General features: G+C 40.0%; 1 protein-coding gene across 1 annotated transcript in view; it reads left to right on the forward strand.

Moving 5' to 3' along the window:
• The window catches only part of PPA2 (inorganic pyrophosphatase 2), a 41,247-nt gene extending 40,043 nt beyond the window's left edge, over positions 1-1,204 (forward strand). Inside the window, exon 12 of the mRNA XM_075751511.1 lies at positions 1,025-1,204. Within this exon, the coding sequence (XP_075607626.1) occupies positions 1,025-1,053 (29 nt within the window). The 3' untranslated portion in view covers positions 1,054-1,204. The remainder of the gene's footprint in view (positions 1-1,024) is intronic.
• Positions 1,205-15,562: the final 14,358 nt, after the last annotated feature.

Here is a 15,562-nt window from a genome sequence, read left to right on the forward strand (position 1 = left end):
ATTTCTTTAATTGTTTGCTTTAAAAATTGACGTAAAAACTCTTGTATTGAAAAAAAGATGGGTTTGTGTACATGAGAACAATAATAGTTATATTCTGTCAGACTGTAATGCCTGTCCCCTGTTAAATAGAACATGGGCAGAAATTCATGGATGGTTTGTGGGAGAAGATTACTTTGGAGCATAAGTGAAAGTGTAGTCCATGTAAAAAATATTAGAAGACTGAATTTTGCTGTTACTGGTCATGGAAGGCAAATGTATGACAATTATCCTTTTTAAAGGAGAAAGGTTGCTTTGCCTTAGTTTTTGTCATTCCTCACAGTAGCTAACTAATGAAATAAACAGCCCTCTTTCCTAAAAGTGACATAACCATACTTAATTTTCAAGTGTAAGTTCTAAAGACAAAATACTCTTTCACTGTTATGACGGTTTTTCATGTTAACAGAACATGTGTTTTTCATCGAGAAATAAGAATGCATCCTACATTTTCATTTTTGTTAACTACTTTAAAAAAAAAAAAGTTCATGCCAGTAGAAAAATCTCTATAGAGAAGATGTACGTGCTTTTTGAGACGGAGGGAGTTACAGAAACACTAAGAGAAAGTCATGAGTCGAGTTCCAGATTGTTTGCAAAGCAACATCTGTGTAGTCCGTGTCATGGGAAAACAAGTTACATTCCATTTGCCCTTATATGGCATGCCAATAAATAGTATTTATTTACTGGAGTATTACATCTCAGACCTCTGACAGACAACTGAACATAATCTACCTGATCTTTAAAGTTTTCCAGGGATGGTCACATCAATGTTGTAACTTGTTGCAAGAATGTTTCAGGCAAACTGTTACAGTGAACAGATATTATTTTGAGGCTGTGCTTTACATAGTCTGGAGACAGAGCTCACCCAGAAGTACGGTTATGGGAGGGGAGATAGCTGAAAGAGCAGAATGTTGCTTTTTCAAGCATTTGTGTCTGGCTACTTGTATAGAACTAATGTCATTCTTGATGGGTATTTTTTTGTTTGTTTTAGTTGATTCCTGGCACTTTTTTCCCAAGTGATTGTCAAAATGTTCTGAAGCTGCATCATCAAATCCTGAAGTCGGCCCTTTTTTGAAGACAGGCAAAAGCACTGATTGTTGGGTTTCTGTTGAAACAACTTTTCACCTTGTGTAAACCTTCTCTCATGTAAATAAACACTGATATAAAATGAGTGTTTGCTTTCTATGTCTGTTTTTGTGCAGGGTGGAGCAGAGGGAAGAGGAGGACCTGCTTATTTGTTTCTGAAACTCAGAACTTCAGAATTGCTCTTATCCACTCATGAAGTGTAGTATCAAATGAGACAGGAGATAAGGTGTCTTCAACCTTGTTCTCCAGATTTTTGGCATAATCCAGCCATCGGGTGCATAGAAGACTGTGTTAATTTGTATCGTGGGGCTGGTCTGGCCACCTTGCCTTTTCAAGTAGACAATAATCTTTATGTAAAAGGCTTAGCAGTTTACCATGTTCTTTAATATCTGACTCTGCACTGTTTCCCGAGTTATTCACTTTTGTGCCCAGTTACCTTTGCATGCTTCGTAGAGTTATGAGCAGAGTATACTTGCTTTAAAAAAAACCCACCCAAATATAACTACACACCAAAGAATTGAACTAGGAAGGGCCAATGCCATAACAATTGAAGTAAGGATGCACGTGTGCTCTCTGTACTACATCCTGTTTTGATAACTTGTGTAATGAAACACACAGGAAGGACTTTCCTTATGGAAAGCTTTCTTTTTTAGAATTGTGTATGCCTGAAGGCTTTTGATAGTTCCTCATTCAGTGAGACAAGATTAATAAAATGTATAGAACTGTGTTTTGTGCTTTCATGGTAAAAATATCTGCCACTTTTTCTACTGCAGGATTATGTCTGACCTGTCTACCCACAGTGTTCATTAAAAACAAAACCAAAAAAAGCTAGCTGTTAAGTAGAAAGAGAGGAAATGATAATATAGACAGCCAGTTTTATCTAGCTTGTTACTGAGACCAAAGGTGAGCATTGTCTGCTTTGTATGATGACTGAAACAAAAGGTTAATATTGCTGACACATGATTGGAATGGAAGATAAAGAACTGAAAAAGTTAGACTGTGCCTTGCCATAGAGAACTAACTTTTCCTTACAAAGAATAAGTTACTAGAAAGAAAGCTTTTGCTTTTGGGAATGGTTCTTTGATTTTAGGAGATTACTTTCCTGGTTTAGAGACTTTCCTCTAGAATATTGTCCAGTGTATAAGCACCAGTCACTTGGGAAATCTCAGTTTGGGCCTCGGCACTTATGCAGACGGGAGAGCTCCATCTACTCATAGAGTTTTGCATTGTTTTGTACACAGAGTTTAGGTGTGGTATGAAAAATGCTACATAAACCTTAGATATTAAGGACTTTTTTTTAGTCAAGAGATATGTTACATCCGACATAGATTTACAGTACTGATTTTCCATACTTTATTTTACACTTAAGAATTCAAAGTACATGCAGCATTATACCTACAGATGTAACAGCTTTTTTTTTTTTTTTTTTTAAATAGAGTAAACGTTTCCTCAGTGTCTTGGGTTCATGTGCAGCCTGTCAGTATGAGATTACTCTGGTTAAAGGTGAGCTCTTGTGGAGTGCAGAACAGCTGCTGTATTTGCCTGTATGGTGGTACATCTAAGGGGGCTTACTGTTTTGTAAAGTGCTTAGAGACAGCTGGACAATGAAGGGCACTGTGTAAAATCACATTATCTTCCCTATACAGTGGTCACTGCTGTCATTTTTTTGATTTTTTTTTTTGAGATAGAATGAAAAATTGTATGTATATGGAAAACAAGTATTGATTACAAACATACCTGTGCTGAACTATCAAGAGTAGGTCAGAAGTTAATTCATTTTTACTTCAAATAATTTTAGTAGTGTTTTTTTAAATTTATAACTATTGATGCTACGTGGATAGGAATTCAGAAGGAGAAATAAATTTCTAGATCAGATTAGACTTTGTGCAAGAAAATAAAAAATAGCACTTGGGCAAGCTGAATATTGAAGTGATTGGAAATGCCCAATGCTAACATAAATTTGACAATGTTAAAATATTTCTTACATGTAGAGTATATAAATAGATGACCCTCTTCAGACTACTTTCAACATGTGTTTATGTACATTTTTCTAAAGGTTTTTCCCGTGAGATAAAAAGATGTGCTGTTACATGTAGCCTTGCTGCTAACATGTACTGAATGCTACTGATGTGTGGATTTCAGAAATGAAGCATAATGAAATAGCTGTGGAGTGAATGTCCACTAATAAGAGGATTAGGGGGATGGCACAGAGAAACTAGAATATATTTTTCAGATCTTGGGAAAATCAAGTCTGCACAATAAACACATTTTTTATTTTATTTTGGCTTTTTTTTTGCAGGCTAGATATTTTTGTCTGTATTTATGTGCCTATATTGTTGTATTTAAAATTGGTTTCATTGTAGTGGGAAGCTTACCATAGCAGTGTCCACTTCTCGGTAGCTTTATGAAAAGAACTTTTTCATATCTGATACTAGTATCTCCTCAAAAGATGTCTTAAATAAGTATCCTTTTTTCCCCCCAGGAAATAAATCCATCTTAACTGTACTTTCTGTGTTGAATATATAATACACATATGTATATATTTCAAGGATAACTTCGCATCTCAATTTCCTCTTTTTGTCTGCTTTGGAGAGAAAAGAGAGGTTACGTTTTTTCCTCCTCACTATTGTGATGGTGAAGGTTCTTTTTTTACATATGTAGACCATTAACTGCTGCTCAAAATAGTACCTTTTACTGACATGGAGTCCACACTTCAGTCCCCCCAGTCAAACATGGGGTTTGAATTTTACGTAGGTGGAAATAACGTTCATTATTTTTTAAAGTGTGAAAATAAAAGGATTCTGAAAGTAGTGTGCTATTGTCACTGTTAGGATGCTATTTTCATGCTGTTAATAACAACAGAAATCTCTGAAAACCTCCAAAAGAATAGAAAGTAATTCTGAAGTGTGTTTGGGAGAACTGTTCATAGATGTTTTGCAAGGAGAGTGCCTTACCATAGCTTGCTTGTGGTTGCCACTTACGTTAACACTTGAGAGCTATAGCATGAAGCAGTCCTAAACTGCCTGAAGTATTGTTTCATGTTTCTCTTTGCTGTTACTGGGATGGAATCTTTTTAATGGGTTGTAGTTTGATTTTAGTCCAGTTAAAAGGCAAAACCAATATTAAGTCAGTAGGGAGTAAAAAAATGTATTTTTTCTGCTTTTAAGGCAGAAGCTTAAGGTGATTTCTTGCCAGGTTTGATAACCTGGGTTCCACCCCCTGGGGTCAAGAGATTGGGGATTTAGAGAACAAAGCAGTGAAAAGTTAACTGGAAGAGAATAGAAAGAATGGAAGATAGATTTAGGAGATTCAGGTAAATAAAAGTAATGAACACAACATGAAATAGGAGTGACTGGAATGCTTTTTAAAACTATTTTGCCTAAATATTGCAGCAATACATAACAATACTGATGTCATGCAACTGGAGAGGTCAATAGGATGGATGTGCCAAGGAAGAACATTTACCTACCACACCGAAGTTGGAATTGCATCCCCCTAAGTGCCTGGAAGTAGCACTTTAATCTTTGGTTTCCTCAGTGGGGGAAACAATGGAAAACAGCAATTGTATTTATTGTTGTTGACTTTCTGGGAGTCTTTTGGGTTGTGCAGAGGTGGCCTGGATGCTCAACAATGTTGACTGACTGATCCACACACAGTCTTTGATTTCTCACAGCTTACTCTTCTGTGCAGCTGGATGTATGCAGTGCTCTCTTCCTGAATCTACAGATGGGATGTAGAGGGTAGATGAAAAAAAGCCAAGCTCACTGCAGTAGCTTGTCATTTTGTGATTATTTCTCAGCTTTGGCTAATTAATTCATTGCTAGTTCTTGTGGCAGAAGCTTTTAAGTGTTTTAAGAGCTATCGGCAGAATTCAGATACTGCTGCATGTTTTCTCTCATTCTTTATCTGATAGGTTACAACTGACTCAGTCTTTCAGTGAATCAGTATGCTAAGTCAGAAGTAAGATTTTTGTTGATGATTTGGTCTACTGTAAGGGTCAAAAAAGGGTTTCGCTTTGTAAGGGAAAATGCAGATGCCAAAAAGAATTGCACTATTCTGTGCATGAAGAATATGTCTTATGTGTCTGAACACTGCTGCCCATTATCTTTTTCCCTTAAAACATCCTCATAAAGTTTCTAGATTCTTCACAGATGTCACCAACTTTAATACTAACTTCTTTGTTTATTACCTTTGGAGGAATAATACTTGCATTACTCAGGTATTACAGCACGTATGCAAATTTATGTGTCCAGCTGCACTCCTTCTGGTTTTGCTTCTGTATATGCATTAATACTTGCAAGGAAATTAAGCAGATTTTTTCAGACCTGAAGATCTGGTTTTGTGTCCAGTATTCAGTGCTAATAGATCACTGGATGGTCATGTGAGCTTCTCTTTTGGGATGAAGAGAGTAGCGACTGAAATAGCTGCACTTTGTAGCTGGTTTTAGCTTTATGCTTATTTATTGGTATGTATATCAAGATAGGGATATTGGAATGTTATGAAACTGGTTTGTCTATGTATCTGACTGCTGTCTGCTGCTATTATACCAACTACTGGTTTGGAGTTTTTCTTAAACATTTTGTATTTCACATTTTAAATATGCTGAAGAGTAAACATCTACCTGGTGTCAAAAGCCCTGGGTTGGAATACAAAGAATTAACTTTGAATTCTGCTTTTCCGTAGTGTACCTTGTGGGCTTGGGCAGACCACGTAATCTTTATGCTACTTGTAAAATGGGTTGAAAAGCTGCTTCTGTGAGTGGTCTGATTTCTAGCAAACAGACCTTACGCTTCCCCAACACTGAGAGGGAAAACTCCTTCCAGCACCTAGGAAAACGTAGGATCGGTTCACCTTTATTTACAGTGAGAAGGTTAGCTATACTGACAGGCTTTCTGAAGGACTTGGCTGAAGATGCAGGCTTTGCTAGTCCAACCGATCTGCCTGAGGGTTGTCTGATGGTGTAATTATCTTGAAGAGTGAAAAGAGCATCAATGGTGGTGAAAGTTCAAGGTGTAAATTGGCATCTTCCTTGTGAGTTCTGCAGGAGACAAGCCTCAATTCTTAAGCAGGTCTTTAAGTCCCTAATGGCTGATGCATGGTGTTTCTAAGTGCCAAAAAGCCAATTTCAAAGTGTAACTAACTCGTGACCACCTGGGAGTTCTGAGCATTTTTAACTCTGAATCATAGGAGGCTTGGAACAAAGCTGGTTTAAGAGTCAAAGTGAAAATATCCTGCTAGTTCCTGCTATTTAGAAGACCTACTATGTGGTAAAAAAATCACGTCTAGCTGAGCGGCATTTGGCAGCCTGCTCTCCCTGGAGAGCTGGGCTGAGAGGGGAGGCACAGTCAGGTGAGGACAAAATTCTCCCTGGCAGAGCTGTTCACTGAAGTTTACTTCTTGCCTCCTTATTGCCTTGCTTTAACTAGGTAATTTATCCTTGCATGTGATAATTTGGGAGTTGAGAATTTAGGAATTCCTAGGCATTTACTTGGGCAGTTTTCTGACTCAGATAAACCACATAAATATCTCTCTCTTTGTGTCTATAAATAGGGACAGTATCTGTTTATGTAATAGAAATGTTGTGGGCATTAGTTGCTTAAAAACTTTAAACATCAAGGAAGCCTTAATTACTAACAGATGTCTCTCTGACCCTGTAGGTTGGCAGCACAAAGCTTCTAAGTGTTCAGACAAGAGGAGTTTTGGAATCCTGTCAAAGTTTCTATAGCTGTGTGTGTGGAAGGGAAATCCTGCAAGAGAAAAGGAGTCAGGGTGGGAGCAGGGCAGCTGAGCAAGGGTCCTCGTGAAGTGCATATGAGAAGAAAGTTGTAGCTTGTCGTGCAGCTAACTGGGAGAACAAGAAGAGAAGGAGGGGACCCAAATGAGGTAAAGGGAAATGACATCTCTTATCCAAATATGGGAAGAGAGGTGAGATTCTTGTTTCTGTGGACCTAAGTGTCATCAGAATGTCTTTGTCTATTATCTACAAATCATGTACAGGTGTTGCTCCCTGATTATGATAATCTGCTTTGTAAAAGTAACTCTCTGATTCACTTAGCTCTCTATCTTGAGCTGGAATGGGTTTTGGGCCCTCCAACTGAAATGCAAATTAGCCTTAGATGTTTCTTTTCAATTCACACTTCTTGGAAGAAGTGACACAATTCTTGAAAATGTCATAATGATGTTTCTGTGACGTGCAAGCTCTTTATTATATATGTACTATAGCTAATCTGAATCATTCCAATATGCTCATGGTCTGGCTGAAAGTGTAATGTATGCAAGTTGCACAGCGTGTGATATTTTTCACTGAATGTGTGATCTGGTGATCTCATGTGAAAACAAAAGTTATTTTTTCAGAGAAGGGAGAAAAATGGTAGGGGGGGAAGTGCCCTTTACCAGGAAGGGACCATGCAAACTGTAGCAGTTAATGAACGTATACATACCAGCTCCTAAAACTTCAGGGTTTTTTTTCCCTTTGAGAGCCTGATCCCTTTCTAAATATAATTTTATTAAAATAAGTGTAGCAAAAATTGTTTCTTTATGATGATTAGTTGCACAGTGAATAGAGGTAGCTGACTCATTTCCATTTCTCTTCTGTAATAATCGGGTTTTGCTTTCCGAAAGTTCAATTTGTAAATTTTCCTATTTAAAAATGCCTATTTTTAAATTCTTCATTTTGAAACAATGTTGCACTGAAGTCTTCTGACCGATCAAGTGGCACAGAGTATCCATAAAAATTAAATGTTCCTTCCACATAACAACTAGGAAGCTATTTTTTCTGATTTAAAAGATGCAATTTTCCAGCATATGAATAATGAAAAAAAACTCATTTTGCAGCCTTAACCATTTTCTTCATCTATTAGAACTTGTTGTAATCATGATCGGAGCACATTGTAGTAGGCACGTCAAAATATACATAGCACCTCCAAGAGCTAGCAAGCTAAGTAGAAAAGACAGATAAGAGATGTGAGGAGAATTAAATGCTATTCCTGTTCTGCTGTTGAGAGAACTTGAGGAGCGGTGAACATTAGTGGGTTACTCGGGGCCAGTGGCTGAGATGTGAGGGAGGTGAACTCTACAGAGACTTACCCTGACTCTTCAACCTCTATACTGTAGTATCATGGTTTTGTTGTTTGACAAACAGTTTTATATTACAATACTATTATATCTTAATGTCTTGATGGTCTACGTACTGCATGGTGCTGAGGCCCAGAAAAGGAAGCCTTGTATTCACAAAGGAGATAAAAGTAAACGACGTGCGACTCACCGTGAGGAAGTACTTTTCCCTGGACTAAAACCCATCTATTGTGTCCTTTTGCCAGCTGAGTCCTAGGGCTTCCATGAATGACACCAGCCAGCATGTATTTCTCTCATTTGCAACCAAATTGTGAAGAGTTACTGCCTTCCAGGAGTTAAGGGAGCATCACTTGAATTGTTTTCACAAACCCTTTGAGCTGGCATTTGGAAATTACTGACCTACACTATGTTACTGTAGAACACTTCTACAGTGTTGACAGAGAACTGTCACCTCACAGGTGGTGCCAGGGTTAGGTGGTTAAAAACCTTTATTGCACGAAGAAACTTCTGCATCTACTGCAGACCTACTGAGGTCTCGTCTTTCTGCGTACTTCCATTCTTGTCATGTTGATGAAAGTGTAAACTAGAGACAATTCCTTGGCAGGGTGACTGAAAGTATTTGTGTGATGGGACTGTAGCCATTTAAGTTGAAATATTCATACAGTCCCAATAATTAACTATATTTGTTAGTAGTTTTCCATTAATAAGAAATTCTGGTGTAGGAGTCTGGGTATTTGGGTTTTTTTATTCGAGGTGATGATGTTTGTTTCAGTAAAAGTGTGGTGTTTCAACCATATGCTCAAATGTTAACATGTTTAATGCTAGCAGCAGAATATTTACATTAAAGGATGTGGAGCCAAGTTAAACTCAATTGCAACTTTATTAACTGGATTACAGTATTATCAGCAAAAACCAGCTGTGATAATCAATTGAGTGATCTCTTGCTTTTTTTTCCTCTTTAATTTTCTGAACAGGCTTAGGCAGATCTGCCCTTGTTGGAAGTTGTGCTCTAATTACTATCTTAAGTCCTAGTGCACCACGGGTAGAGGATGTTCCAAGAGGTGTTCAGCTTAGACCTGAAACCCCTGAGAAGGAGGGATAGGAAGGTAAGCATATCCAGGATTTTATTCCATATTCCCTCCCTCTTGTCAGGGGACTAGAAAATATTACATGCTTTCTTTCGACAACGCATGATTTAGCTATGTTAAATTAAGCAGTAGTTCTAGAAGAGAGATTTTACAGTTAAGACTGAGGCAGTTGAGTAGATTGTCCCCAAAAGGCTGTGGATGCACAATATCCAACTGTAGCAAATGCCTCATGAGGTTTCCACCTCTCAGATTAGGCTTGCAAAGATTTACAGGTTTGATTGTACAACTGAACCAAGGGCATTTTGATAGAAATGGCTAACAGAGGGATAACCAGGCTAAAGATGTCAGCAGATTTGAGGAAGTGGTAACTCTGAGCAAAGCATGGCATGAATGGTTAGCGATGGATGTCTCTTCTGCTCTGTTCCAGCCAGGGGAAATGGTCTGTTCATGGATGGTGTCAGAACAGGGACTGCAATGCAGGAATAAAATCTCTGTGCTTTGTTTTAAACAGTAATGAACAGGTTGTTAGTGGAGTCACAGCTAGTGGTAGGATGATGTGACCATGAAGTTCAGAATTTGAATAAGCATTCAGCCTTCAAAATAAATAAAACAAACCCCTAACAACAACCTCAACCCTGGATGTTCATCATGCCAGTTTGGAAAGAGGATGAGAAAAGTCTTTCATTTTACAGTTCCCCTTTCCATCTGAAAAAGAGAACCATCTGAGGAGCACAGAAAGGAGAAGTTCAACGGCACTTTTATGGTTTGTTTGTTGGCAAACAGTAGGCCATTTTTGTTCATGTTTTTTTCTTTTTTTTTTCTTTTTTCCCCTCTCCTTTCCCGTTCCAAAGTTGTTAATTCTAGTTAGACCCATTCCATGTGATCTTGGAGAGGGCTGACAGGGAGTTAGCATCATAGTATGATCCAGCCACAAGTGATTTCTGCAGAAGATGGACCTTTGGCATCCCATGTGTATTTTGTATGCAATATGGCTGCCCTCAGGGCGTTCTGCCTTTTTGTTGAGACAAGAAGGCAGCAGAAGGGGCTCACAGTGGAGAATGAAAAATTGAGGAACTTACACACAGGAAAAATTGATCTGCCACATGGGATTAGGCAGCAATAGAGCTGTAGACAGTTTTCTCCCTGCAGAGCTGATGTTTCTGAGACTGGGAATGGTGGGTGTTCAGGCAAGGTGAGGGCTTGTGCGCTCAGATTTGGAGGAGAGAGTGTTGGAACTGGAGGTGTCTGGGTGCTCAAGGTGAGAGGAGGCAATACGCATTATGGAGGTGATGTATATGAAAATGAGAGAGGGTTCTAAGACAGACAGCTGTGGAGGTGAAAGTAAGTAGTGGATTTTTTGAGGGATCTTTTTTCCCCACCTTGTGTCTTACTACTCTAATTTTATACTCGTGAGCGGGAGCAAATGAGAGAGACCCCTCTTTCCCTTGTTTGTTTCTGAGTGCCCATCAGCTTTTCTGTATCACTCGGCAAAACCCTGTGACACGCTTTGACCACAGCAGCTTGTTTCTCATTCTGAGAATATGGTCAGACTGTGGTGGTGCTTAGAAAGGAGTTATACAGATGGTAGCCTCAACTTCCCCAGTTATTTTAGGCCCCAACCACTTCTGAAAGGAGGATGAGCTTAGGGGGAACAGTTGATTCATTCCCTTCTTAAAGCCATCAAGCTCTCAAGCCATCTTGTATTATTTTCCTAGTTACAGTGTCTTCTCAAGAAAAGATCCTGTACAATGCAGGCACTGACCCAAGAAGGAAAACAGTAGTTGGAAACGTCAGGAGGAACGGAAGGAGTACTTCCATGTTTGCAGAAACTGTAACATTTGGTCATGCGTTTACCATGGTTTTCCAAGTTTTTTTTTTTTTAAAAAAGGGTTTTTTCCCCCCTGTATTCAGTGGCTTTGTCCAGTTCTTTGTAATAAGTTAGAACAGACAATGTTTTTTTTCCCTTAAGGTAATCACATGTGGAAGTTGGTTGGAAAGCATAGTTCAGTGGTGCAGGCAAATGAAAAGAAGCTCAAACCTTAAGAAAATACATTTGGGGGGAGGGAGCTGCATAAAGATTAACTTAAAATGAAAACATTATCCAAAACAAACACTGGCCTCAAGTCTGAGTTAATTTTTCCTCTTGAACTAGTTGGAAAATTGTCTCTTGCATTCCAGATCACAAATTTAAAGTGCAGTCATGCTTTGTGAAACTGAAGATGTATTACAGATGTTGATTTCTATATGTCATTTAGTGGTTATGGCAAGTGGCAGATTTACAGCATCAGGGCTTTCAAGTTTTATTGCAGACTGAGTAATTTAGTGACCTTTGGGTGACTCTTGGTTAAACACCTACATACGGAGCTTGCTCTTGAGCAGTGAGGAATGGCTGCAGCTTCCCTGGGCTCCCCTTGAGCCTGGCCGAGACCCACGCAGCGGGGCAGGGACGGCTGCCCCCGCGGGCTGCCCCGTAACGCCCGGCGCCCCGCACTTCTGCCTGCCATCAGCAGGGGTAGCTAAGCTGCCAAGCTGCCTTCTCTGGCAGCCCTCTTCCTTCCCTTTCCTCGCTCTTCCTTGCTTGGCAGAAGGGGCCGAGAGAGTAACCACAGAGCTTCTCCCCCTCGCTGCCTGCGCTGGGACTGGGACAGGAAAGGGGAAGTGGTGCAGTGTGTCAGCGCAGGGTACCGCTTTCCTGGAAGCGTGCTGCTTCCTATGGAGGTGTGCTGCATGGAGGTGGGAGTTACTGTCGTTGCTTCCCCCCCCCCCCGGCCCCGATGTGAGACTTTTTGTTGAATGTCCTGAAGTTTGCTTTCTTGGTGTTGAAATGAGTTTGTGATGAATGTTTCAATGCCCTGGGTGGAAGAATGCCATTTGAATCTCTAGGACTAGACTTAGAGGAGGTGAGGGAAGAGAAAAGGTAAGAGGAGGAGAAACGACAGCTTCGTCCAGATTAGCTTCCGAGTTGATGCCACATGGCAGTCAGATGACTGAGCACAGCTGCGTGGTCACATTATCCACATCCTCACTAAGTTGTTTGTTGGTTACCTCAGAAGGACAAGCCAGGGAAGGGGAAGGCAGAGACTGCTGGCGCCCACTGCCATGTGGTACAGGAGAGTCTCTGGTGCTGTGCTTCACACTGGGACATGTGAAAATAGTGAACAGTGAAATACCTTTGTGCACAGAGCCTGATTCTCTGAAAACCCAGGCTTAGAGGGCAAAGCAGCACAAAGAATTCTTGTGCGGATGAGTAAGTGCTCAAAGATTGCTAATTTTCACCTTGAGCATTGACTTTTTTGATACAAAGAGATGTGGTGGCAGGTCTGGGGCTGCTGACAGGCACAGGAAGAAGCATTCAGCTGCATGGGCAGTATTTACTGTCCCCATTTCCTCCAGAGAAACAACTGTGGGTGGGTCTGGTTTTAGTGCATAATCTCTTCAAACTAGCTTTGCACATCATGCATGATGTGCATACCACAGTTTGGGAAGTCCTGACCTAGATGAAGGGAAGCCAGTGAGTTACTGCTCTCAGCCTGTTGCAAGCTACAGTGCTGTAAGTGAATGCTGCTTCTAAAAGGAGTTGTTACCAGTAAGGTGCAGCAAGCCAGTGGTGGTGATGCTTATCTGATCATTAGCAGAACTGCTGAATCAAACCCGCTATATACAGTCTCTAAACTTAGGCCAGCACTAAATGAAAAATCAGGTAGAGGAGGGAGAAGCAGACAGGGAGGTGGCTAATTCAGTTCTGTTGCCATAATCCTTTGGTTTCATGGAACACATCAGAAAAGGATGTGAGAGTCATGTGTAGCTGGATGTGGTGATGAAGCAGCTCCTGGAGAAAGTGTGTGAAAGCTGTGGAGTCATTGAGACGTCAGCTCCGCTTCCCAAAGTTACAAGGAGAGAGGAAACTGGAATAACGGGCCAGATCCTGGCTATAGGCGAGTTCATCTTCTATGAGACAAAGGGTATCCTAAAGGGATGATGAGACTGCGCTGGTAGTAGGACAGGATGCTGCTCTACCATGTCAGGGGTGGCCACGGCTGCTTCTGTGGAAGAGCAGGAGAAGTGAGAGGCTCTTCACTACTGGCTACGTAATACTTCCTCTGCCATTCTGGAAATGCTCCAAGACTTCAGTACCTTATGCTGAATGTATGTAAACTGGCTTTGGTTATTTCATGAGGCTGTTATGACATGTCTGCTCTGCTATTTTTCGTGAAAGACCGCTATGTTTTGGTAAAAGAGAAGTGGAATTATATGAATTTGAGAGATCTGGAATAAGTTGGTTGTGAGCTCTGCATTTTTTTTCTTTTGGGGGGGGGGACACCAAAAACCAAAAACACCACCAAACAACCCTCCCCAAAACACAAAAAAAAGAGGGTTCTTTTTTTATTGGGGAACTTTGAAATGTTCAAACTAAGCAGCTGGTTTTTTCAGCTGTTGCAGGTATTAAACAACAGCAAGAAAATCCTCTGCTATGACCTGTCACAGGAAATAATCCTTTCTTGATCATGGTAAACAGCTGGGTTCATTGCTTCTCTTGCAAAAGTAATCCTCAACTTCTCGACCTGTTACCTGCGCAATGGCTTGTCAAAATTTTAACCTAACGGTGTAAAAGAAATAATGAAATTGCGGATGTTTAAGTGCATTCTTGGGATTCATAAATTATGAGAGCTACAGTAAATTGCTGTTAGGAATGAAATATGTGTTTGGAAGTGACCTACTTTGAAGATATTTTTTCTTTTTTTTTTTAAAAAACACTAAATGCTTTTGACCTTTCTCCCCGTTGCAATGCAAGTGACCACCTAATAACACCACTTCAATTTTGTTGCTTTTTTATGATAATGAATAACATTTACTTTTCAGTGGTGATACTTGAATTATGCAAATCGAATTCTCACTAATAGCTTTTTTCCAGACCCTATAAATCTGCAGTGTAATTTGTTCTTTAGTAAATAGGTCAGGGGAAATGCAACGACAAGGATGGGCAGACGCATTTTGGATCTTCTGTGTAGCTACATGTATGCTGTGTAATCACTTAAAAAAACCCAAATGCCAAAAAGCCCCAAAAACTAGTGGCCTGTATAAATGTTAAGAAATGGAAATCATGATTGGAATTGCTATGTTTTGTGTTGTTACTGTCAATAAAGGGGCTGTTGCCAATTGATTTCACTAACAAATATCAGTGGAACCAATCCTGAAAAATCTTACTGTGAGAATGTTCTGTAGGCTTCCTTTATTTGGACACCAGCATGTTTATTTCTGACTTGAATCTGCTTATTGTTTAGATTAAAATCTGCTTTGCGTGGTCAACATAGTTGAAAGTGAGCAGATTGCCTCCTGACTCCAATGTTATCAACACAATAATTGGAATCACAAATAAAAAGGCAGGAAATAACATTCATTACTTGAAAAAGAACACACAACTTCCATGTTGACCGATTTTTAAGGTTACCAGTTACTTTCCCTTCTCTTTCTCCTGCTTTCAAATCAAAACAGAACTCTACCCCTGAAAAGCAGCAAAACCTCATGAACAAGTAAATTACCCCAAAAGCTAAGCAGCAGGCACCTGCGATCTGTAATTGCTGGGACAAATAAAAATGGACTTCTGCCATGTCATTTCTAGAAACTTACTTGAGATTGGTACTGTGATTGAATTGTTGCTGCATTACAGAAATAAAAGCACAGGGACATACTGAGCCAGAGTTGCCAGACCAGAAACGCAGTGCGCTGCAAGATAACGTTTAAATTCTGTATGTGGCAATACAAAGTAATTTCTGGATGATGTGTATACTCTCAGATGTACACCAGCCAAGGCCATTTCAGCTGGCTGATTGCACAGGATAGGAGTCTGGAATATAGTATGAGGAGAAGCGGAGAAAGCGGAGTCATGAGGAGGGGACTTGGAAGGAGAGGAGTGCTTTGCACTATCCTGTGTACATTGGGAGGGGTGTGATAGCCATAGCCAAAAAAGGTGCATTTTAACAGAGAAGATGAGATGTTCTCTGTGCCACTTCTCTTTACCATCATTTTGACATTGTAAGGTTTTATAAAGAAAATTAGGGTGTATAGGCCTGAGACCTTAAAGAATCAGTAGGTGAATACCAGTTCTTTGAAGATAAGCACAGTCTGCCTCAGAGGACTTGTTGATTATCCACCAGCAATTTGATCTCGTGCTCTGTTGGTTCAGTGATTTGACACACTGTGTTGGCGTTGTTACTCAGGGCGTTTTATGTAAACCCGTATGAGCTGGTTTATCCTGTTTGGAGTGTAAGCTAGTTCTCCCA

The sequence above is a fragment of the Balearica regulorum genome, chromosome 4 (genome assembly GCF_011004875.1).
Source record: "Balearica regulorum gibbericeps isolate bBalReg1 chromosome 4, bBalReg1.pri, whole genome shotgun sequence".
Classification (NCBI taxonomy): domain Eukaryota; kingdom Metazoa; phylum Chordata; class Aves; order Gruiformes; family Gruidae; genus Balearica; species Balearica regulorum.